General features: G+C 44.3%; 1 protein-coding gene across 1 annotated transcript in view; it reads left to right on the top strand.

Annotated features, from left to right (window-relative positions):
* Nucleotides 1-25,970, top strand: part of kita (KIT proto-oncogene, receptor tyrosine kinase a) — a 128,182-nt gene that overhangs the window by 20,617 nt on the left and 81,595 nt on the right. Inside the window, exons 2-3 of the mRNA XM_070860634.1 lie at nucleotides 11,144-11,383; nucleotides 20,582-20,872. Coding sequence (XP_070716735.1) covers nucleotides 11,144-11,383; nucleotides 20,582-20,872 — 531 coding nt within the window. The remainder of the gene's footprint in view (nucleotides 1-11,143; nucleotides 11,384-20,581; nucleotides 20,873-25,970) is intronic.

Raw genomic sequence — 25,970 nt, 5'->3', positions numbered from 1 at the left:
TTGCGGGGGATGAAGGCAGATGTGGGTCGTTGCACAGGTATGGGAGCGGGGGCTGCCGAGGGGGCAACATTCTCTGATGCAGAAGCAGGATCTTGGTCCTTGCTCTCATTTGTTGTTCGCAGTGGTGGTGCGGAACCTAGGAGTGGAGTGCCGCGCTCGGGGACCACTGGGAGGCCTGTGGCAGCAGTGTTCCTGGCTATCGCATCCAGGGCCTCTGCCATCTGCGGAATGTACTCGGTCATGGTAGCCAGCTGTCGGGATATGCCCTCCAATGTTTCGATGAGCTGGTCACCAATATCTACAGTCCTCCTGGACAACTGTACCATCTCTCCGCTCTCATGTGGCGCTCGTGGACCAGACCTGCCACGTCCATGTGGGGTCGGCGCCATCCTGGGGACAAATGGGGTGCCCCATGGCGAGGTGCTTGGGGCCGGTACCTCCAGAGTGGAGGCGGGAATGACCGGAGGACCACTAGATGGCCTTGGGGTGGAATAGCTTCTGAAGCGTGGTAATGCAGGTTCCTCGAACTCCACGCTCTCATCCGTAGAGAACAGACCCAGCGGATTGACGGGCGAGAATCGGAGCTCCTCAGCACCAGATGTTAGATCGTCCAGAGAGTCGTGTCCCGTGCCCCCACCTTCTCACCTCTGTGGTCTTGCCTTGGGACGCGCTGCTGGCTGAGCTGCAAAACACAAATGAGGTTATTAGAGGAGAAGGGGGTGCTAGGGTCACAAGATGATTCCTGCACTACACACAGCATATGCACGACAAAAGCACCACCGCTCTCAAAATCATCACAGGCATCACATTTCATGACCATCAACATATTTGCTTTGCAATGATTTTCATTAGGCCATTATAGAAACATAGAAACATAGAAAATAGGTGCAGGAGTAGGCCATTTGGCCCTTCGAGCCTGCACCACCATTCAATGTGATCATGGCTGATCGTGCAACTTCAGTACCCCATTTCTGCTTTCTCTCCGTATCCCTTGATCCTTTTAGAAGTTTGCCTCTGCACGGACCTCATCGTCGATAGCTTCTTCTGTAAAAGGTGACAGGATGACATGGCATGAGATCATTGCGTGATATCATTATTTCTATGACAATTTTAGAAATCATCTATCATATATGATTGTTCGGATATGAGTGTGTGTGGCATCTATTGACTTCACATCACGCAATGGTGTAAGCTTTACTCATGTGGCATCACTTCAGGGTCTGTAGATGCGTCCGTGGCTGTCCGGGTGTACTTCCCCACGAGTGTGAGCACCCGCTCCTCCATCTCTGGCCTCCCACCCGTTCGCCTCTGCACGGACCTCATCGTCGATAGCTTCTTCTGTAAAAGGTGACAGGACGACATGGCATGAGATCATTGCGTGATATCATTGCTAGGTACTGTCACAGATACCGATACAACACATAACCGACAGATGTAATCATGATTATTGTGAAAATTATCATTCTTTACCTAAAGACGTACACCGTGACCGCAGGCTTTGAGTAGAACATTCCTGGTAAAATTGAAAGACCTCACATCTGTCACTCATGACTGCTACAAATCAAATTATGTAAATACATAAGTACAAGTAAATCAATGTAATACTCTTGAGGATCCCACAAGGTCGTTCCACCGTTTGCGGCATTGGTTGTCCTCACGAACCTCGTTGGTCGCCGACAAGACCACCTCTGCTATCTCAGCCCATATCTTCTGGCAGGCCTTTGGGGTGGGCTTCCCACACCCTCTCTGTGTCAAATCACCCCAGCGTGACTCGCTCTCCAGCAGGAGGGAGGCATTTGCCTCGTTTGAGAACCTCCTGGCTCTTTTGCGCCATCCAATATGCTCCTCTCCCACCTCACTGCTCTCTCCAGCATCAGTCTCCACAGCGTGCTGTGATGCCTCCTCCTCTCTCTCCATTATCGGCCAAATTCGGGCAAATTTGTGGCTGGTAACAGCTAATTTTTGTTTGCCTACTTGCTGTGAAGCTCTAAAGTCTCCCTCCTTCCTCCCAAAGCAGCCACACCACACCCAGACATGCCTTCAGTCTCTCTGAGCTCCCTCTCTCTGTGTCTCCTCTTCTGCGCATGTCATGATGACCCTTGACCTCCTGAATCATGAGAATCGAGCATTGCCATGCCGTTGCTAAGGACTGCCACACTTTGCTGCAGAAGATCAAAAATATTTAACGCTACCACCCATTTCATATCGCTCGTGGTAACGCCCATTTTCAAAAATGAAGACTAGGTGCTTTGAGAATGGGCGTGAAGCCGGCGATCTGAAAACCCATTTTTACCGCCCACGTCGGAAATAATGCCCATTTTTGGACGATAAGCACAAATGTGGAAGTTCTAGTCCATGACCTTCAGGAGAAGGTGGGTGAAAACTGGGAAAATGTTGAAAGACTTGTTTATTTGGCTATGCAGATATTTATTTAACATCAACTGTGATTGCAGAACTAGAAGACAAATGCAAAATTGGGAATGCCTCAATATTGACTAGAAACCCCAATCTTCTGGGGCTTCACTTGCAACATGGCACCTAACTGTCAGTGAGCGTGGGATGGTAATCTGGTCTTGACAGTGTGCATCCAATTTACCTCACATCTGATTTTCTGACAGGAGAGTTGGGGACTGAAAGTGAGGATGCACTCGGTGCATGCATGGACTTCATTTAATTGTTTGGATTTTTAAACACTGGTCCCACAATAAATCTTCTGACTCTGGTTAAGACTCCACCAATTGAAAGGATTTGCACTCAATTCCTGCTTGTATGGTATCTAATCACAGAAACAGTATTCTGCACGTCAGTGGTCTTTGCCCAGGAGACAGTCATGATGCCTTCACTATGCCACAGACAACAGAGCAGTGAAAGTGAAGAAACACTGGGTGGATGACTTTTACAGGAACAGAGCTGTCTTCCACATCCATGGTTGCTGAGCCCACTGAGAAATCCCTGACACCAAAGGAGCTGCTTGGCCTGGACATATCCGTATCTGTTTCGTGCTTACCTCTGCTACCTTCACTTTCAAGAAAATTGCCCTATGCAGCTTAGGCGTGATGAAAGATTGGGTGCAAAAGTGCAATGATTGTGCACACTGTTGGAAATGGCACCTCACAGGGAGGTGTGGCAGTTCACAACTTAGGTTTGTGCGATGGTTAATGACCCCAAAAGACTGTGAGCAAGGCTGAGTAATACTGTTACTGTTGCCTTCCTCCTAACACCAGAAACCTACTTCATCATTTGGGTGATTGCATTGACTCATTCAGTAACTACCCTCCATGCAGCTTGCATCTGTGCTTTTATTGGAGGGTGGTCTTTAGCCCAAAGAGATTCACCCTGTTTTTGTGCATCTCTTGCAGCAGCACCTCCAACCCTTTCAGTATCAAAAGTAGCAGTGATTCCATATATCTCCACTGTGTCATTGTGAAAAATTAATCAACTTTTCTTTTACCAACATAACTTTAATGACAAGCTGCAGTCTTCAAGAGATCCTGCCTTGCCAGATTATTCATTCCCCAGTAACGTGTGCTGCAGGCCAAACTGTTCCTCTTGCTGCAGTTCAAAATAGGAGGAGATAGTCCTGTCAGAAAATTTGGCACAACCCTAACTCTCAGGGTGTGTCAGCTCAATTCACATTTTTGCTATTATCAAAAAATTGGGACTGAAATGTTTTTATGGCTCTCAATCCAGTTTTTAGTTCACTGGAAAAAACGGCATCAAATTGGTAATCCCACTCAGAGATGCCACCAAGGATGATCGGTTCAAGAAATAAAAATGTACTAGTACAGTAGGAATTCCATTTTGAGTTCTGGATAAAGCACAATATTGGGGCAGAGTACACATGTGGAAACGTGGGTTTCCTAGGTTAAGAGTCGATAAAGGAATGATTCTTAAACCCCTATTGTACTGCACTTTCTTGAGCGATATCACGATATCATAAAGCTCTCGTCACAAAATTGCTCCCAAGAATGCACTGTGGGTCTTCTTTGCTGTTCCAAACTGGTCAGATGAACTGCACATTAAACTGTTCCCAGGAGATAATCCAGAAGAAGTACAAGGATTCGCTGAATGCATATTGCTTCAAGCTACTTTAGCTCATTGCTCATTACTTGATGAGTGTATATTTGTTCATATTTTGAGCTATATTGTGGCATGGGCTGCAATGAATGTAGTTCATAATATTTGAAGTACTGTATACTATAATTCAAATGGGACAGTATGGGCTCACAACATTAATATAGGATCAGAATTTGCTGTGGATAATAATGGCGAAGTAACAGCGTTCGCTGTTATTACCCCTTTGAAACTGACTGCAACTTCAGGATGTAGTGCATGCACATCTAAACTAGGGATGGGCAATAAATGCTGGCCTTGCCAACAACGCCCACATCCATGAACGAACAAAAAAACCCGCCAAAATCCTGAAGTTGTGGTCACTGCTCTGACACTGGCTGCGTTGTGCCGCCCCTTCCCCACCCCATAGCCAGCAATTGGTGTAATCAGTGAAACAGGTGAAACTGACAAAAACTTGGGCTTTTAATATCACTGTTAAATATCCCATTAAATGTTAGGCCTTGTTGGCATAGGTGTAATTGGGTTTTAACAACGTATTGACTACTAAATAAACATTATTGCCCCAAAAAACCAATTTTAATTTTGTGGCATGTCAAATTTCTCCATTATGATAAAAATTAGAATTTCCAAGAAACCTTTCAAAAACATTGTAAAAATATATTTTTTAAGTTTGTTCATATTTATTTCAGGTTTACCGTATCCCCCATGTGAGAGCCCCAATCTTTGTTTTGCTCTCTGTAACATGTTTAAGAAGTGGGGATAAAAGCAGCTTTTTATTTCTTGCTTCCCTGTCTGAGACTTCTGCATTGTGATTGGTTGCTTAGACTGCTTGTTACCGTCACAGCAGAGCATGCTAGGCATTCCCCATTATAGAACGCTGCAGTATCTCACGCGTCAAAAAAGCCAAACTTCTTGCCACAGAAATTGCAAGATCTTTGTGGGCAACTTTCTTCGAGGTCAGCGGTGAACGCCTTTGCTTCGCTGCTGACTGCAAATTCCGGGCCATAATCTCTGTCCAAATATCTACTTAAGAGCAGGATTAAAGGTTATAGGGCAAGTGTAGCAACATCGTCAGCAAGCATATTTAGCATTTTGGTACTGCTCCACCATAAGAAAAAACATGCTTAAGCCATTCTGCTTCAATGTTGCATGATGTTGTTAATTTACTACCTCAAATTGCTCCCACCATAACCACGACTAGTGATAGACTTGCAATCACCAGTACTTATGTTATACAGCTCAAAATATTCTCCCTCGATACATTCCATATTTGGAAGGCCAAAATCTATAATTGTTTTTTGTTGGACACTTTTCTCAGTTTAATTGGACACAGTCAAAAAATATCATATCCCATAGTCTTTAAAATATCCTATTGACAACATTATAGACCAAAATGAGTTGAAGACAATGAAGATGTGGGCTGAATAGTTATCTAAGAGTTCACCTTTGGAGATCAGGAAGTATTTATGCAGAACTTTCCCTCAAAAATTAAATAATTGAGGTCAATTTCTTGATAGAGTAGATTGGATTAAGCAGATTTGAGAGCCAAGTGACATTTTTCACCCAAGCTTTCTAATGTTCAACTAATAAAGAATAAAATTAGTTATTTGTACAGTAGATAATATCTGCCAAAGCCTAATGTGTTGGAATTGAGATCACGTGTAGCATACTTGCTAAGCTACTTTAAGCATAGGTATATAATTCAATGGTTGCCTCACCCTATACCAGTGTAAGCAGTCAATGTTAATAAACTACCAGTAGAAACACTGGGGCTGAAAGTGGTCTTCAGTGAAAGCACCAAAAGGGCTGATAGCAAATTGGTAGCCTGTTTTACACTGCACCGATTTTCTTTTCTATTGACTTTAATTAGACAAGGTGCAAAGTGGGCTGCCATTCACTATCAATCCATTTCAGCACTGCGTTATCCACCCACAGTTTTAGGAAGTATTTAGATGTTTCCTGGTTCTCAAATTCGGTAATGGAACTTGCATGCTAGTTGAAAGTATGGAATTAAGCCTGTCAGAAATTAGAATGCATCAGATCCTGAATGAAAACCTTTGGAGGTTTACAATTCGTGCACTCCTGGTGAGGAGAATTGTACCTGGTTGGGCCCCTGATAATCAATATTGGATCTCTGATCCATCCTTTGTCACCAACATTCTTCACTTGATAAGTGTAAGTTTCACAAAAAATCTACCAGGAGGACCCTGAAATATATTTTGTGTTGATGGTCAGTTTTATCTCTAACATCGGATAGAGTATTTAAGGTACTTCATTGAGTAACTAGCTATCTGAGAAACATTGGACATTTGCTGGTGGGGATTACTGAATGGCAGCCAGGCTTGGCTTTGAACCAGGAAGAGCCACGGAAACCACAGAAAAATTGCATAATCATTTAGAGACTAAATAATGGAGAATAATTTTATTTTATATTCTTCCGTCAAAAAATGCTCTGCAGAGTCACTGCTAAAATATTTGAAAAGTAATAAAAGTTAAGCCCACGCAAAGGTCACTTCGGGGTCGAAATTCAGTTTTTACCGCCACCCGGTACCGGCGGCGGGAGGCGGCTAATGGGTGGCGAAGGCCTACCTTCGACAGTAAGTGGTATCCACGCCTACGCAAAAATTCTAGCGGCTCTTTGGTAGAGGTGCCAAGAGCTAACGCTGCGCCAGCTAACGCCACCCATGTGGTGACGTCATCCAGCGTGTAATGCCTCCTTGGCACCTCTATCGCGATATTTAGTTTGAACGTCGGCCTTCCCGGCAGGCGTTCTTACAGCCTGGAAAAAGTGGTGAGTAAACAGCGGAGCTCGGGTGGAATCGGCCAGAGAGCAGGGTAAGTTTTTTCTTTCTTTATTTCTTCATTTTTTCATTAGTTGTAACAGTGGGGAAGTTTGTGTGTGGGTTGGAAAAGTTTGAGTATTTTTTTCTTTCTTCCCTTTTCTTCCTGTTTTTCAGTTAGCACGGCGGCAGCCTCCCGATGCAAAATCCAGTAGGGCCTCCTGATCTCCCGCCCGAGGATGAGTGTGCAATGCCACTTTTTAGTGCTGCTCTCTCATCTTTGGGCATTAAAACTGAATTTGGCAGTTTGAGCCTGCACCTAACGCCTGGCGGTAAAATCACCACTCAGGCAGTCACACCGCCTCAAAAACGGCGGTACTGAATTTTGGCCCCTTAATCTTTATTTGAACAAGTAAATACTATTGATTTATAAGGGCCAATTTTAAACCCGCCTCCCTCCACTCACTTGGTGGGAACAATGCTGACAGGGGGAGGGGAGGTAAGATGGCAGGCGGTTCAGGCTGCATTCCCATGCCCCACCATTTTTACCTACTTGTCTTCAGGCAAGAGAAGGCCGCTCACCCCAGAGGAGAGTGGGTCTAATTTAAATGATAGCGTGTCATCCCAATGACGCTATCAGGACATGCATGACATTTTAACCATGGCCTGACTACAGCCCTCATGGTTTCTGGCAAATGCAGGCGGCAACAAGGATCCAGGCCCAGGTAAGTCCTTATTATTATAATTTTGTAAGTTTCTTGTGGTTCAGGAGGATCAGAAATGCTCTTTCTGGCCCCATCTTGAGTCTCCCCTACTCCTGGCCTTCCCCCCCAACCTGCCTCGATTGTGGACTTGACAATCTTACCCCCCTTATCCCCAATCCCTACTTACCTTGTCAGGGATCTTTTTCACACCTGACCCTTCACCAATTTTGACTCCTGTTCATCGACAATGATATAATTCCTGCCAGCTTTGGGCAGTAGTCAAGAGATGGCGCATGCAAATGCAACCTGGGAGTTAAAATCTGGCCGATGGTACACCACCCGCTTCAGCCCCCGCAACCCTGATTCCTGCCCAGAGTTAAAATCAACCCTATCTTTTCACAGCAATCAGAATAGAATGATGGCTCAGCCTGACCTGGTGTACTATTGCTGCCAATTACAGGTTTCAAAAAAATGCAATAAATATTCAAAAAATATAAACCAACAGAAAAGCAAACTGTGATCTAAACTGTGCATTATAATTTTAAAAAGAACATTTTGCAAAGAGACAGTCATAATAAAATGCAAATGAGGTATGTGCTTAAATATCACAATGAAAGCAAAACCATTTAGCTGCAGTGATCACTTTTAATGTTAATCCTAACCATACTTTGCTCAGCATATTAAGAAACCAGTTTGGAAAGAGCAGATGAAGTCAAATCCAAAGAGATGCTTTTATGGGAAGAGTTTAGGTGTATATGTACCTTTCTATCTACCTATGGAATATAAAATTTACTGATCAGAACTAAAACATGGTTGAAGTGGTGTACATGGATTTCCAAAAGGTGTTTGACAAAGTGCCACATAACTGCCAGCAAAGTTGAAGCTCATGGAATAAAAGGGACAGTGGCAGCATGGATAAGAAATTGGCTAAGTGACAGGAAAAAGAGAGTAGCGGTGAACAGTTGTTTTTCGGATTGGAGGAAGGTATACAGTGGTGTTCCCCATAGGTCGGTACTAAGACCATTGCTTTTCTTGATATATATTAATGACATGGATGTGGATACACAGGGCACAATTTCAAAATTTGAAGATGACACAAAACTTAGAAGTACAGTGAACAGTGAGGAGGATAGTGATAGACTTCAAGAGGACATAGACAGGCTGGTGGAATGGGTGGACACGTGGCAGATGAAATTGAATGCAGAAAAGTGTGAAGTGACACATTTTGGTAGAAAGAATGAGGAGAGGAAATATAAACTAAAGTGTACAACCCTAAAGTGGGTGCATGAACAGAGAGACTGAGGAGTATATGTGTACAAATCGTTGAAGGTGGCAGGGCAGGTTGAGAAAGTGGTTAAAAATGCTTACGTGATCTGGGCTTCATGAATAGAGGTCAAGAGTAAAAAAGTGTAGAATTTATGATGAACGTGTATAAAACACTGGTTCGGCCTCAACTGGAGTATTGTGTCTAATTCTGGGCATCACACCTTAGGAAGGATGTGAAGCAATTGGAGAGGTTGCAGAAAAGATTTATGAGAATGATTCCAGGGATGAGAGACTTCAGTTATGTGGATAGACTGCAAAAGCTGGGGTTGTTCTCCTTAGAGCAGGTTGAGAGAAGATTTGATCGAGGTGTTCAAAATCATGAGGGGTCTGGACAGAGTAGATCGAGAGAAACTGTTCCCATTGTTGGAATTTTGGTGATTGGCAAAAGAACCAAAGGTGATATAAGAAAATGTTTTTTTACACAGCAAGTGGTTAGGATCTGGAATGCACTGCCTGAAAAGGTGGTGGAGGCAGACTCAATCTTATCTTTCAAAAGAGAGTTGAATAAGAAGCTGAAAGAAAAAGAAATTCAGGGCTATAGGGAATCGGCGGGGGAGTGGGACTAGCTGAGGTGCTCTTGCAGAGAGCCAGCACAGGCTCAACTGGCTGAATGGCCTTCTTCCGTGCTGTAACCATTCAAGGGGCCCAAGTTTCCACATGATTTGCGTCTGATTTTTAGGAGCAACTGGTGGAGAACGGACTATCTTAGAAATCACAATTCTCCACATTTTTTTTTCTGCAGTTCTAGTCAGGTAGAACAGTTCTACTTTGGAACAGAATTTTTTCTTCAAAAGGGGGCGTGTCCGGCCACTGACGCCTGATTTCAAAGTTTCCACAGTGAAAACGTACTCCAAACTAACTTAGAATGGAGCAAGTGAAGATTTTTGTAGAACTGAAAAAACCTGTTCTACACATTAAAAAATCAGGCGCAGGTTACAAATTAGGCGTCCAGAACGAGGTGGGGGGGGGAGAGGGGGGAAGGGAAGTCATTAACTTCTATAATAAATCCTTATTTATACTTATACAAATATTATACAAATAAATCCAACCTGAATAAACATTTATAAGCCAAGAAAAGATTAAATAAACCATCTTCCTACCTGTGTGAAAGTGCTTCAGGCAGGTCTTTCGGGACCGAAGGCTGAACGGGCCGGCCCGAGACTTCGGGCAGGGCCCGTCCCCAGCACCAGATTTACAGGTAGGTGGCATCGGTTTGGGTCAGGGGGAGGGAGGGGGAGGGAGGGAGAGAGAGGGGGGGAGGGAGGAAGGGAGAGAGAGGGGGGAGGGGAGGGAGGGAGAGAGAGGGGGGGAGGGAGGGAGAAAGAGGGGGGGAGGGAGGGAAAGAGAGAGAGGGGGGAAGGAGAGAGGGGGAGGGAGAGAGAGGGGGGGAGGGAGAGAGAGGGGGGAGGGAGGGAGAGAGAGAGGGGGAGGGAGGGAGAGAGGGGGAGGTCAGGTCGGGGAGGGGGAGGTCAGGTCGGATCCAGTCCGGGGGCGGGGGTGGGAGTCGGATCGGGTCGGGTTCAGTCGGGGGGGGGGGGAGCAGGATAAGGAGAGCGGGTCGGGTCGGGTCCAGTCGGGGGGGGGGGCGGAGCGGGAGCGGGAGTCGAGTCGGGTCCAGTCGGGGGTGGGGGTCGTGTCAGGGGGCGGGAGTCGGGTCGGGTCAGGTCCAGTCAGGGGGGTGGGGGAGGGGGGTCGGGTCGGGGGGCGGGAGTCGGGAGTCGGGTCGGGTCGGGTCGGGTCCGGTGAGTGGGGGGGGGGGGGGAGTGGGAATCGGGTCGGGTCCAGTCCGGGGTGGGGGGGGAGCGGGTGTCGGGTCCAGTCCGGAGGCAGGGGGGGGGAGCGGTGTCGGGTCTGGTCGGGAGGGGGGGGAGCAGGAGCTGGCCGTGGGAGGAGCCTTATTCACCAGGGCTAGGGGCTGCGTGCTTCGGGCCCCTCCCACACAGTTTCGGGCGCCTGGAGCTACTGCACATGCGTGCCCACTGTAGCGCTCATGTGCAGAGGTCCCGGCACTGTTTTCAGCGCAGGGACCTGGCTCCGCCCCCCCACAGCTCGTGCTGCGCTGCGCCGAGGGCCAGAGGACCTGCAGGGAGGTGGAGAATACCGAGGATTTTTTTAGGCGCACTTTGTGGCGCGAAAAATGGACGTCCAGGTCGGGACTGCGCCGCTCTAGGTGCGTGTGGAAACTTGGGCCCTATGATTCTATGTGTAGAATATTAAATAGCTGCTGCAAGTAAAAGCATTGTTGTATTTCTTGTACAGGTGTGTCTATACCGAAGATTTATCCGAAGAATGGCACGTTGATCAAGAAAAAGGGAGATCACATTCGTCTTCAATGTACAGACTGGTCTGAAATACAATGGGTAACTCCATCAAGTGCAAAAAGAGCAATCGATCAGAACAGAGTCAATATCAAGTTCGCAGACCCAAAGCACACGGGCCGATACAAATGCCAAAATCACAATTCTTCTGAGAGCAGCTCTCTTTACATATTTGTGGAAGGTAACTAGGTCCTATTAATTACAAGTCCTTTGTCAACTGGTTTCTGAAAGGTGCATCAGACTTAGTGGGGTTGATTTCTGTCTACTGGTGTAAATCAGTTGTAAATGCTAAAGAGGTCATACTAATCTCACCAGAATGGTAAAATGTTAATAGCACCCAAATTTCATGGGCAGCCGATTTGTATAATTATAAAGGGAGCACTCCAGTGATGGAAGCAGAACATTTCAGGTAAGTGTAATTTAGCGGGTAGGGACAATTTAAATACATTGTCACAATAGGGTGAAAAACATTCTGAAAAGTCTTTAGAAAGGCTCAAAAGGCACCTCAAATCATCAGCTGCTTTTGCTGAGGCTCAACAGGCAGGAGATCAAGAAGGGCAGAAATGAATGTAAAGGAAATCCAAGGTGCAGGCAGGAGTCTCCCAGCATGTGATGGAGTGACCCAGTACCCTGTTTGATGGCTGCTAAAGTGGAAGTGGTGCTGCATGAAGTGGTTACTGAGAATCTTGCCCTCTGTGCCATTCACTGTATGGCATTATCCCCATAAGTTTGCACAGCAGCATTCCTGGAAGGAGGTAGTGGCAGGTTTTTATTGCCCAAACTGTAAAGTATTGTGCCTGGCAATTAGGTTCTTATGAGCTTCTGTGCCAATTGTTTGAATTTAATTTGCCCCTAGCACTGATACTAATGGGTCTCCCTATCAAAATTCCCCTATTTAAATTGCTTGGAAGAGAAGGATCACTGACAGGATGCCAGGCAGGTTAGACTGCATGAGAGGTACTCTGTACCCACCTACTGGCATTCAGAACTCGCATCTTCAGCCAGAGTTGACCAACAGCAATAACAACTTTCATTATTATAATGCCTTTAGTGTAGAGAAACAAGGTGCTTCACGATACAGATGGAGGCCATTTGGCCCATCATGTCCGTGTCGGTCAAAAAAGAGCTACCTAGCCTAATCCCACATTCCAGCACAAGGTCCATAGCCCTGTAGGTTATGGCTCTTTAAGTGCACATCCAAGTACTTTTTAAATGTGATGAGGGTTTCTGCCTCTACCACCCTCACAGGCAGTGAGTTCCAGACCCCCCCCCCCAGCACCTGGGTGATTTTGTCCCCCTCATCTCCCTTCTAATCCTTCTACCAACTACTTTAAATCTAAGCCCCCTGGTTATTGACCCTGCTGCTAGGGGAAATAGGTTCATCCTATCCACTCTATCTAGGCCCCTCATAATTTTATATACCGCAGTAAGGGCTCCCCTCAGCCTCTTCTGTTCCAATGAAAACAACCTCAGCCTATCCAATCTTTCTTCATAGCTAGTAGAGTGGACAAGGGAGAACCAGTGGATGTGGTCTATTTGGACTTTCAAAAGGCTTTTGACAAGGTCCCACACAAGAGATTGTTGTGCAAAATCAAAGCACATGGTACTGGGGGTAATATACTGATGTGGATAGAGAACTGGTTGGCAGACAGGAAGCAGAGAGTCGGGATAAATGTGTCCTTTCCAGAATGGCAGGCAGTGACTAGTGGGGTGCTGCAGGGCTCAGTGCTCGGACCCCAGCTCTTTACAGTATACATAAATGATTTAGATGAAGGAATTGAGTGTAATATCTCCAAGTTTGCAGATGACACTAAATTGGGTGGTGGTGTGAGTGAGCTGTGAGGGGGACGCTAGGAGGCTGCAGGGTGACTTGGACAGGTTAGGTGAGTGGGCAAATGCATGGCAGATGCAGTATAATGTGGATAAATGTGAGGTTACCCACTTTGGGGGCAAAAACATGAAGATAGAATATTATCTGAATGGCGGCAGATTAGGAAAAGGGGAGTGCAACGAGACCTGGGTGTCATGGTTCATTAGTCATTGAAAGTTGGCATACATGTACAGCAGGCGGTGAAGAAGGCAAATGGTATGTTGGCCTTCATAGCTAGGGGATTTGAGTATAGGAACAGGGAGGTCTTACTGCAGTTGTACAGGGCCTTGGTGAGGCCTCCCCTGGAATATTGTGTTCATTTTTGTTCTCCTAATCAGAGGAAGGACGTTCTTGCTATTGAGGGAGTGCAACGAAGGTTCACCAGACTGATTCCCAGGATGGCTGGACTGACATATGAGGAGAGACTGGATCAACTGGGCCTTTATACATTGGAGTTTAGAAGGATGAGAGGGGATCTCATAGAAACATATAAGATTCTGACGGGACAGGTTAGATGCGGGAAGAATGTTCCCGATGTTGGAGAAGTCCAGAACCAGGGGACACAGTCTTAGGATAAGGGGTAGGCCATTTAGAACTGGGATGAGGAGAAACTTCTTTACTCAGAGAGCTGTTAACCTGTGGCATTCCCTGCCGCAGAGAGTTGTTGATGCCAATTCATTGGATATATTTAAGAGGGAGTTAGATATGGCCCTTATGGCTAAAGGGGTCAAGGGGTATGGAGAGAAAGCAGAAAAGGGGTACTGCGGGAATGATCAGCCATGATCTTATTGAATGGTGGTGCAGGCTCGAAGGGCCGAATGGCCTACTCCTGCACCTATTTTCTATATTTCTATGTTTCTAAAATTTTCCAGTCCTGGCAATATCCTTGTAAATCTCCTCTGTACCCTCTCTAGTGCAATCACATCTTTCCTGTAATGTGGTCACCAGAACTCAAGCAGTGGCCTAACTAGTGTTTTATACAGTTCTAGCATAACTTCCCTGCTCTTGTATTCTATGCCGCGGCTAATAAAGGATAGCATTCCATGTGCCTTTTTAACTACGTTATCGACCTGTTCTGTTACCTTTAAGGATCTGTGGACATACACTCTAAGGTCCCTCTGTTCCTCCACACCTCTCAGTGTCCCACCATTGTTTGCGTATTCCCTTGCCTTGTTGCCCCTCCCCAAATGCATTACCTCACACTTTTCCAGATAGAATTCCATTTTCCACTTTTCTGCTGCAAACAAAATCTGCTGCATCAATAAAATAAATGTTTCTGTTCCTGCACGATTTTTGCGTAACTTATTTGGTCATTTTAAGCAGTAGGCCTAATTGAGCGACCTGTAGTCAGGGCTGTTTTGGAATTGTTGATTGTTATTTGAGTTGTGGGTCATTGGCAGCTTTTTTTGGGAGCTGGTCATCTGCTTTTGTAAGTTTCCAGGTTGGCCTTATATGTACCTTGATCAAACCCACCAGAAATATTAGAAGCAATTGGTTTGACAATGTTTCTGCTGTGATTAACTTAACTTTTATTTTGGGCCATTTTATTTTAGAGCGCAGGCAAGGTAGGCTTCTGTGTCTGCAAACAAAATCTGCTGCTTCAATAAAATAAATGTTCCTGTTCCTGCCTGTTTTTTCTGGGGATGCAGAAATCCTACACTGTTGCTAAGAGAGTGAGATAATAAAGTTTACTGGTTGGAGAACTCCTTCACTTGAAATCCACAAGAACATAAGGAATAGGAGCAGGAGTATGCCATAAGATCCCTCGAGCCTGCTCCACTATTCAATAAGATCATGTCTGATCTTCAACCTCAACTCCACTTTCCTGCACTATCTCCATATCCCTTGATTCCCTTAGTGACCAAAAATCTATCGATCTCAGTCTTGAATATAATTGAGCATCCACAGCCCTCTGGGATAGAGAATTCCAAAGATTCACAACCGTCTGAATAAAGAAATTTCTCCTCATCTCAGTCCTAAATGGCCTAAACCATGTTTGCTTTCCTCTAAAAGCAAGAGTTAAGTGTGGATATCGGTAGATATATACACCATATGAAAATGCATCGGTTTCGTAAAAAGGCAGGGGCTCTGCCTTTCGCTACTGCTTTGGATGGGTTAGTTCCACCTCCCAATGGCATTTTCTTGTTTTTCTTATTGGAAAACAGAGGGAAGAATGGTGTTCCAATCCTGCCACCAACCAGCTGGCTTGAATGTAACATAGAGGCAAAGGAGCAAAATAAGAAAATGGAAAGAGAAAAAGAAAGGCACACACAACAAAATACTTTGAGAGAACAGATCCAGAGGAAAGAGACAACAAATAGACAGTAAACTGAGACACACGCGAAGGCAGAATTCCTGTCCATCAATAAGTAATTTTTCTCCTCTCATTTCTTTTCTCTTCCCATGCAACACATCTCCTCCATGTGTCAGATTGGTGTGGACATTTGCTCTCAAACGCTTGTTACTTGGATACATGTTACAAGTCCGTGCAGCAGAGCTGGTCTCCAGTCGTCTTGGTTAATCCTTGCCACTGGACCAAGACTTAGCTCTGTCAAGCCCATGTGGTGGCTGATGATGTGAACTTATCCCTTTTCGGCGTGGAAGCAAGGTCAACCTCGTTTCGAGGGGCTGCCTATGATGATGACATGTTACTATGTTACGCATCATAGAATAGAATCATAGAATGGTTACAGCACAGAAGAATGCCATTCAGCCCATAGAGCCCATGCCAACTCTCAGCTAGTCCCACTCCCCTGCTTTTCCCCGTAGCCCTGCAATTTTCTTTCCTTCAGATATTTATCCAAATCCCTTTTGAAAGATAAAACTGAGTCTGCCTCCACTATCCATTCAGGCAGTGCATTCCAGATCTTAACCACTCGCTGCGTAAAGAAGTTTATCTTACGTTGCCTTTGGTTCTTTTGCCAATCACCTTAAATCTGTGTCCTCTGGTTCTTGAACCACCTGCCAATGGGAACAGTTTCCCTCTATCTGCTCTGTCCAGACCCCTCATGATTTTGAACACCTCTATCTAATCTCCTTTCAATTTTCTCTGCTCCAAGGAGAACAACCCCCGTTGCTCCAGTCTATCAATGTAACTGAAATCCCTCATAAGATTCGCATAAATCTTTTCTGCACCTTTTCTAAGGCCTTCACATCCTTCCTAAAGTATGGTGCCCAGAATTGGATGCAGTACTCCAGTTGCGGCCGAACCAGTGTTTTATACAGGTTCATCATAATTTCCATACTTTTGTACTCTATACCTTTATTTATGAATCTCAAGATCCCGTAATCCTTTTTAGCTGCTTTCTCAATCTGCCCTACCATCTTCAACAATTTATGCATACATACCCCCAGGTCTCTCTGTTCATGCACCTCCTTTAGGATTGTACCATTTAGTTTATATGTCCTCACCTCATTCTTTCTACATTAATGCATCACTTTGTACTTTTCTGCGTTAAATTTCATCTGCCACATGTCTGTCCATTTCACCAGCCTGTCTATGTCTTGCTGAAGACCAGGACCTCAAATCTGACACCAAGCTTATGGTCTGCAGGGCAGTAGTGATACCTGCCCTCCTATATGGCTCAGAGACGTGGACTATATACAGTAGACACCTCAAAGTGCTGGAGAAGTACCACCACGCTGCCTTTGCAAGATCCTGCAAATCCACTGGGAAGATAGATGCACCAACATCAGTGTTCTCGCTCAGGCCAACATCCCCAGCCTCGAAGCACTGACCACACTCGACCAGCTCCATTGGGCGGGCCACATTGTCCACATGCCCGACACGAGATTCCCAAAGCAGGTGCTCTACTTGGAACTCCTACACGGCAAGAGAGCCCCAGGTGGGCAGAGGAAATGCTTCAAGGACACCCTCAAAGTCTCCTTGATAAAGTGTAACATCCTCACTGGCACCTGGGAATCCCTGGCCCAAGTGGGGGAAGAGCATCCGGGAGGGCACTGAGCACCTCGAGTCTCATCGCTGAGAGCTTGCAGAAGCCAAATGCAGTCAGCGGAAGGAGCGTGCGGAAAACCAGGCTCCCCAGAGACTGTAATTCCCACATTGGACAGTACAGCCACCTGAGAACTCACTTTTAGGGCCCAAATTTCGGTTCGAGTTGCTCCTATTTTTTTTGAGCAACTAGTTTAGTATGGATTATCTTCGAAATCGCAATTCTCGGCATTTAGTTTGCTCCAGTTCTAGATAGTTAGAATAGTTTTGTTTTAGTTCAGTTTTTTTTTCAAACGGGGGCATTACCAGCCACTTACGCCTGTCTTGCAAGTTTAGGCAGCGAAAAGTTACTCCAAACTAACTTAGAACAGAGTAAGTGTCGATTTTTGTACGCTCAGAAAAACCTTGCCTGCACTTTATAAATTAGGTGCAGGTTGCGAGAGGTGGGGGTGGAAGGGAAGTTAGAGGGAAGTTAGGGGATTTTACAAAGCATTAACCACTTCACTTTTACCAATAAAGGGCCATCATCAATAATAAATGATAAATAAATCAGTTAACGTCTGTAGTGGGGAAAATGCTTGAAACTATGATTAAGGAAGAAATAGCGGGACATCTAGATAGGAATAGTGCAATCAAGCAGACGCAGCATGGATTCATGAAGGGAAAATCATGTTTAACTAATTTACTGGAATTCTTTGAGGATATAAAGAGCATGGTGGATAGAGGTGTACCGATGGATGTGGTGTATTTAGATTTTCAAAAGGCATTCGATAAGGTGCCACACAAAAGGTTACTGCAGAAGATAAAGGTACGCGGAGTCAGAGGAAATGTATTAGCATGGATTGAGAATTGGCTGGCGAACAGAAAGCAGAAAGTCAGGATAAATGGGTCCTTTTCGGGTTGGAAATCGATGGTTAGTGGTGTGCCACAGGGATCGGTGCTAGAACCACAACTGTTTACAATATACATAGATGACCTGGAAGAGGGGACAGAGTGTAGTGTAACAAAATTTGCAGCTGACACAAAGATTAGTGGGAAAGCGGGTTGTGTAGAGGACACAGAAAGGCTGCAAAGAGATTTAGATAGGTTAAGCGAATGGGCTAAGGTTTGGCAGATGGAATACAATGTCAGAAAGTGTGAGGTCATCCACCTTGGGAAAAAAAACAGTAAAAGGGAATATTATTTGAATGGGGAGAAATTACAACATGCTGCGGTGCAGAGGGACCTGGGGGTCCTTGTGCATGAATCCCAAAAAGTTAGTTTGCAGGTGCAGCAGGTAATCAGGAAGGCGAATGGAATGTTGGCCTTCATTGCGAGAGGGATGGAGTACAAAAGCAGGGAGGTCCTTCTGCAACTGTATAGGGTATTGGTGAGGCCACACCTGGAGTACTGCGTGCAGTTTTGGTCACCTTACTTAAGGAAGGATATACTAGCTTTGGAGGGGGTACAGAGACAATTCAAGAGGCTGATTCCGGAGATGAGTGGGTTACCTTATGAAGATAGATTGAGTAGACTGGGTCTTTACTCGTTGGAGTTCAGAAGGATGAGGGGTGATCTTATAGAAACATTTAAAATAATGAAAGGGATAGACAAGATAGAGGCAGAGAGGTTGTTTCCACTGGTCGGGGAGACTAGAACTAGGAGGCACAGCTCAAAATACGGGGGAGCCAATTTAAAACCGAGTTGAGAAGGAATTTCTTCTCCCAGAGGGTTGTGAATCTGTGGAATTCTCTGCCCAAGGAAGCAGTTGAGGCTAGCTCATTGAATGTATTCAAGTCAGAGATAGATAGATTTTTAACCAATATGGGAATTAAGGGTTACGGGGAGCGGGCGGGTAAGTGGAGCTGAGTCCACGGCCAGATCAGCCATGATCTTGTTGAATGGTGGAGCAGGCTCGAGGGGCTAGATGGCCTACTCCTGTTCCTAATTCTTATGTTCTTATAAATCAACCAATAAATCAATCAATCAAAAAAAATAAAAAAAATAAAAATAAAAAAAAATACAAAATCAATCAATAAATAAAAAATTAAAAGTTTCTACTCACCTACTGCAGCACCGGGAGCCTTCCAACAGCCTGCTGAAGAGCAGGCCCTGCCGCCGAGGAGGTATGGGCAGGCAGGCCACGGCCCGGGATAGGGGAGACGTCCCTTCGGCCAGGGATAGGGTCATCGCCCGAAGACAGGACGCGCTCGGAGGGCCAGGAGCTACAGTGCACGCGCGCAGCCTCCACTATGCACACGTGCAGTTGCCGGCACTCTTTTTGGCGCAGGACTGTAGCTCCGCTCCAGCAGCTCCTGCTGCGCCGTGCTGAGCTACAAACAGGCCTACAGATATCGGAGAATCGCGAGGTAAGTATTTGGCGCTTTTTCAGTTCTAGAAATTAAGCGGGCCTCTCTGAGGTGCGCCGTTCTACCAGGGATCCGAAACTTGGGCCCATAGAGTGGAAGCAAGTCTTCCTCGATTTTGAGGGACTGCCTATGATGATGATGATGCTCACTGTTCACTGTTCACTATACTTCTAAGTTTTGTGTCATCTGCAAATTTTTAATTTGTGCCTTGTACCCCACATCCAAATCATTATAATATAAACCAAAAAAAGCAGTGGTACTAGAACCGACCCCTGGGAAACACCACTGAAGACCTTGATCCAGTTTGAAAAACAACAGTTCAGCACTATTCTCTGTTTCCTGTTGCTTATCTAATTTCGTATCCAGGCTGCCACTGTCCCTTTTATTCCATGGGCTTCAATTTTCCTGGCAATCCTATTATGTGGCACTTTGTCGAACACCTTTTGGAAATCCATGTACACTATCTCAATCGCATTATCCTCATCAACCCTCTCTCTGACCTCATCAAAAAACTCGATCAAGTTGGTTAAACACGATTTGCTTTTAACAAATCCATGCTGGCTTTCCTTAATTAATCCACCTCTATCCAAGTGACTGTTAATTTTGACCCTGATTACTGTTTCTAAAAGTTTCTCCACTACTGAGGTTAAACTGACTGGCCTATTGTTGCTGGGTTTATCTTTACACCCTTTTTTGAAGGAAATATATGTGAGTGGTCCAGGGGGGTCTGGTTATTTGCTTTTTATTCTCATCTCTGGGGAACTGTGTGGCCTCCAAATCAGCAATTTCTCATGGTGTCATATTTGTGATTAGTAGCTCAGGATGTGGGGGCTCAGAGCAGGAAATCTGCCTCTCCCCACTGTAAGGTTCAGTCTGTTAGAGCATTCTGGGATACAGAAGGGTACATTTTGGGAGATTGTATATAAAACTAAAACTCCTGCCAACTATAAATCTGTGATTAATTTATTTTTCATTTCATTTCCCTTCAATACCTATTCATGAAATTTTCATAGTTTAGTACTGTACCCAGGAACAATGATAGTATTTCACAGAACTCTACATATTGCTGATTAATAACAATTACATCGACAGCCACATTGTAAAAGTAATGGAACCTGAATGCTGGTGATATTGTAGCTTTTAATATCCAAGCATTTTGAAACCATTTTCTTCTTCATATTTAATATTTTCTATGTCTTTTTTTTAAAGATCCCAAGGCTTTGTTTCTAACTCCAACACAGAGGCAGAGGTTCATTGGTGGAACAGAAGGGGGTGAGGCTGTCATACCTTGTCGAGTTACAACCCCTTCGATTGAAAACCTCAGACTGGAGAGAAGTAAGGGAGCAACCATGCCTAAAGACCTGTCCTATACTGCCGACATCTACACTGGCATAAGCATCACTAATCTGAAGAGACATTTTGAAGGGTACTATGTGTGTACCGTTGTAAAGAATGGTATAATGAAAAAATCAGAAGAATTTAAATTGCAGATAATACCAGGTAATGATGTCATTAGATTCATGGAATGAAGATTAATGCAACCTAAGAATGACATGTTTTTATTAATATAGATAGATATCAGCATTTGTTTTCTCATAACAGACCTCATCAATTTTTCCTCCCCATCTCTCTGCCCCCTCCCCCCACCCCCAAAAAAAGGTTGCATTATGCACAGGTCAATGAGTGCTAAACACTCTGTGGTGTTTTATGTTAGTGGCTATTCTTCACGTTTAACCCTAGACTAGTACCAGGCTATTCATCATTAAAGGGCAATACAATTGAGCGTAATCTTGGCTTCACTCAACGTCCATGTTTGCACATGTTATAGTAAGTGAGACAGTCAGCTTGGCTCCTATTTCCCCCCCCAAAGCCCAGGGAATAGAGATTCATTGTCCTCCTGCTATCCCAACTGGATTCATCTAACTCAATGCGGTCCATGGATTGAACCTGGGACTTTTATAGTCTTTAGGATCTGCAATACTCAACTTCACACTCGGTAGTACATTGGGCATTCAGGTGCAGCATTGATTGGAATATGTGAAAATGATAGACAAAGAATTTCATACAAACATGTTCACATTACTATTATCAAAGTGTGTATGTGTGTAGGCAGAATGTGAGTGACCTGGTCAGATTGTGTGTGCCCTATATAGAGTGTGGGTGCCCTATGTGTGTGTGCATATCAAGTACAGAATGTGTGTGTATTTGTTTGCCTTGTACAGAGTGTGTGTGTGCCCTGTGAGTGTGTGTGTGTGTGTCCTGTACAAAGTGTGTGTGTGCCCTGTGAGTGTATGTGTGTGTCCTGTACAAAGTGTGTGTGTGTATATGTGTGTAGAATAAATAGTTACAAGATCAAGACCATGTGTTAGAATTGATTGAGTGTATGTTTGTGGGGAGGAAAGGAAGAGAGTATCTGATGCAGGTATCAATTGTCATTTTTTAAGGAAATATAATCTAGCTGAAAGTTTTCACTATTTAGCATGAGGTTACTTACATGTATAGGGAAAGTGGTTCAGCAACAAACAGTTTAGAAAGGGTAATGTTTCTGCTGCTTATATCCTACTATTTAAAAAGAGGTGCACCCAGTCACATTCTCAATCTATGGGAGAAAAATGCCACAGTCCATCTTCCAATAGCTGGGGATAAAGACAATTGTGGCTCCAGGGGTTTTTAACCCTCTCACCTCGACTCCCCCCCGCCCCCCATCACACTTCACTGCCTCCCTCCACCCTCCTGCTCCAGGCAATTTACAAGCAATATGCCATATAGAACTATGGCTAGCCCAGTGTTGCACTGTCGCTTATTGTCTACCTTCCATTGTTGGAGAGAAGCTGATTTAGGCTCGAGCTGCAGTAGCTGGGGGCATCAACAAGACGGGCTGTTTAATCAATTCTACCACTAGAGGACAGGAAACAGGATCAAATCCGATTCAGTCTGGAGGCTGGAACAGAGGCTTGCAAGGGCCACAGTTTATCCGTGGTCTATATATTAAATGCTTGTTTTACCCCTAAAGGAACGTGTTGATAACATAGGATCTGATTGATATCCCATGCAGGGTTCTGGGTATAACTCACTCACAACTCTGTTACTTTTGAGTTTTAAGTTCAGCTCACCTGTTGGGTCATCATCATAGGCAGTCCCTCGGAATCGAGGAAGACTTGCTTCCACTCCTGAAGTGAGTTCTGTGGTGGCTGAACAGTCCAATACGAGAGCCACAGACTTTGTCACAGGTGGGACAGATATTCGTTGAGGGAATGGGTGGGTGGGATTGGTTTGCTGCACGCTCTTTCTGCTGCCTGCATTTGCTTTCTGTATGCTCTTGGTGTTGAGACTCAAGGTGCTCAGCGCCCTCTCGGATGCACTTCCGCCACTTAGGGTGGTCTTTGGCCAGTGACTCCCAGGTGTCGGTGGGGATGTCGCACTTTATCAGGGTACCTGTTGGGTACCTATTGTATCACATGGCTTCTCATCATATATTCTCTGCACAAATTAAACCATGGTTGGTATTGTGTAAAACTACATACTTATCAAAGAGGGCTGTCTTGGATGCTTTTAATGAAAATAACATTGCTGAGAAGTAGTGTATGAGACAGAGGTGCCATGCAGTGCCAGGCAAAGGGGTCGGAAAATCTGTCCTATTGAACTTAAATTATATTTTAAGCGTGTGGAGAATAAATAGTTACAAGATCAAGAGCATTGTTGGAATTGGTTGAGTACTCACAGTTATGGTGTAATATTACATACTCTAGTCTACTTTCAGTTTGCCTATGAAGTCCTCTTTTACATCCAATATGATAATTGACTCTCACCGTGTTTTTTGAGATATGCAAAACATTGATTTAGCCTGCTGACTTTACGATGTTGCATAATTGACAGGTCTATGTTAAACATGGGTTTCACTTAGCTTTTAAAAGTATATGGACTAGGCGTTAATTTCCAACTGCCAATAACAGTGTTATGTACCATACTAAGGACCAGAAATAGAGGGTTATGCAACCTAACTGTTCACAGTTCCTTGTTACAGTGCAGATAGTCTTTGTTGTTGCTATTCAGCCATAACTTTGTATATCTTGGAGAAAATCCAATTTTTATTTGTCTTTTTTTCTGCTGTTGGCATTTCGAGCCGATACATATAATGCCAATGAGAGAGAAGAGTGTATCAATCAGAGCCCTGAGATTATTTGGGGATTTAGCCATGAAATACATCTCCACAAAAAGATAATTGGTAAAGCATTCTAAATATATAAAATAATTAGAATCATAGAATGGTTAAAGGAGGCCATTCGGCCTGCCAAGCCTGTGCTGGTTCTCCCACTTCTCCGCCCTGTCCCTGTAGCCCTGCAATTTTTTTTCCTTCAGGTACTTATCCAACTCCTTTTTGAAAGCCACAATTGAATCTGCCTCTGCCACCCTGTCAGGCAGTGAATTCCAGATCCTAATCACTTGCTGCGTAAAAAAGGGTTTTCCTCATGTCGCCTTTGGTTCTTCTACCAATCACCTTAAATCTGTGTCCTCTGGTTCTCGACCCTTCTGCCAATGGAAAACGTTTCTCTGTCTAGACCTCTCATGATTTTGAACAACTCTATCAAATCTCCTCTCAACCTTCTCTGCTCTAAAGAGATCAACCAAAGTTTCTCCAGTCTATTCATGTAACTGAAGTCCCTCTTCCCTGGAACCATTCTTGCAAATCTTTTCTGCACCTTCTCTAAGGCCTTACATCCTTTCTAAAGTGCGGTGCCCAGAATTAGACACAATGCTCCAGTTGAGGCCGAACCAGTGTTTGATAAAGGTAAATTCTGTGTATGTTGCTGTCTCTCAATGACAGCATAATTTAAATAAGTTTTAGTTTTGTGTACTCAGCATCGTGGCATTATGTTACGTCTTTTTTGTTCAATTTCTTCCTGATGACTTAAAGATCATGGCCCTGAAGCTTTATGGTCCCTGCTGTGCTGGGAGTGTGTAGAGCAAGACTCCCATCCGCCGAAACCAAAGACACTAATACCTCATCCCTAGCGTAGGTAATATTCAGAGGCAGGGCAAGCAGGCAGTTGATGTGAAAGATAGAAGCTCCAGCAAAACAGCACTCGCTCATTACTGGACCAGATTGTCAGCCGAGAACGTGCTCAGCTCCATAATGAGGCTTCACACCACAATCATCTGACTCAGTGGCAAGACAGCTGCTCGCAAGTAAGCTAAGCTAACATTGTAATATTAAAGAGATATTTCATTAGTGATTTATCTTTTCTGGAGCACATTTGAGAGTAATGGCCCAGACATTGCAGTCGGAGGCTTCCCCTGGGTGGATGCCTCTGACCTGAAAAATTTCTACAAATTTACCTGGTGATCCAGGAGGTTTGGAAACTTTTGGTCTTGGGCCTCTACGCTAAGGCCTGCATATAGGCCCATGTATCCCAGGGACACGTATGAAGCGCCTAAGTCCCTGGGCCAACCAACCAATCCAAGTGGGGGTATTCCCATTCATTCTTATGGTGATTCGGAATCACTTAAACACTTAAAATATATATTTTTTCAAATCACAAATTTAAAATTAATCAAATTAGAATTTAATTAATTATTTAAAACAATTTTTTTTTTGAAAAATAAATTTACATATTTAAACAGGTCTAAAAATAAACTTACCTTATTTAGCACGATTTTAAATGTTTAAATTATTGAAAAACATATTTTTCTCTCCTTTAAAATTCTTACGCTGATTAAAGCAGGCCTTATTGCCTGCTTTTATCAGTTGTAAGAATTTCAAAGGCATTCACTGGGCAGGAATTGGGCAATTCTCCGCCCGTGAAGGCTTTTTATTTCCAGATGCGTGCATCCTCTTGACAGAGAGCAAGTTCTGGGCTTAGGCGCATGCCAAACCCGGAACTTGCGGGGCCCTACGGGCACATGCGCACCTCGTACGTGCCCGTAACGGCTGCGAATTCCAGTCCACTATAATAGAATTTTTAAAATAAAAGAAACAATTGTGGGAAAAAGCAGGTTTATGTGTGAACTTTTAGGCATGATACTGGGAGGAGCCCTCCATGTGTGAAAAAGCTACTATTTCATTGCATTGAGGAAAGGAAAGACAGGAAATTGTTTTTGTTGCAGAATGAGAATCATTTCTTTGTATTTTTCCTTACATCTGAAAAGAGTGCGTGAAACACAGCATTTCATTAAGCTCTACAAAATCCCTATCAGAAGGAAACACAATTTCTGTCACACGTGTCTGCTGAGTAAAGGAAGTTTGCTCTTTTGTGAATTTTTATATAAAATCAGCAAAAATATTGTGGAATATGCAGACTTTCAAGATTTTCAGCAATAAACTTTGATTTCCACGTTTGAGACGAAAAATATATTTTCCAGTAAATATCAGCATTATATTTCGTAAAAATGAAACTAAATATTTAATTCCATTAGTTAAATAAATATTTAATTGCATGAGATAAAAAATGAAGACTCGCAGTGTATTGCAAATTAAGGTATAAAGTGCTTTCTGTCGGTTCCCAATGGGATGCGCAGCCACTGCTTTTGGAGCAGAACGAGGTAGTTATTAGTGCACTATTCTATGTCAGCAACGGTAACTCATAAATAAAGTGTTCAT

This window comes from Pristiophorus japonicus, chromosome 2 (genome assembly GCF_044704955.1).
Source record: "Pristiophorus japonicus isolate sPriJap1 chromosome 2, sPriJap1.hap1, whole genome shotgun sequence".
In the NCBI taxonomy this organism is placed as follows: Eukaryota; Metazoa; Chordata; class Chondrichthyes; family Pristiophoridae; genus Pristiophorus; species Pristiophorus japonicus.
The sequence above is the reverse complement of the archived record's forward strand: the minus strand, read 5'-3'. Positions and strand labels throughout refer to the sequence as shown.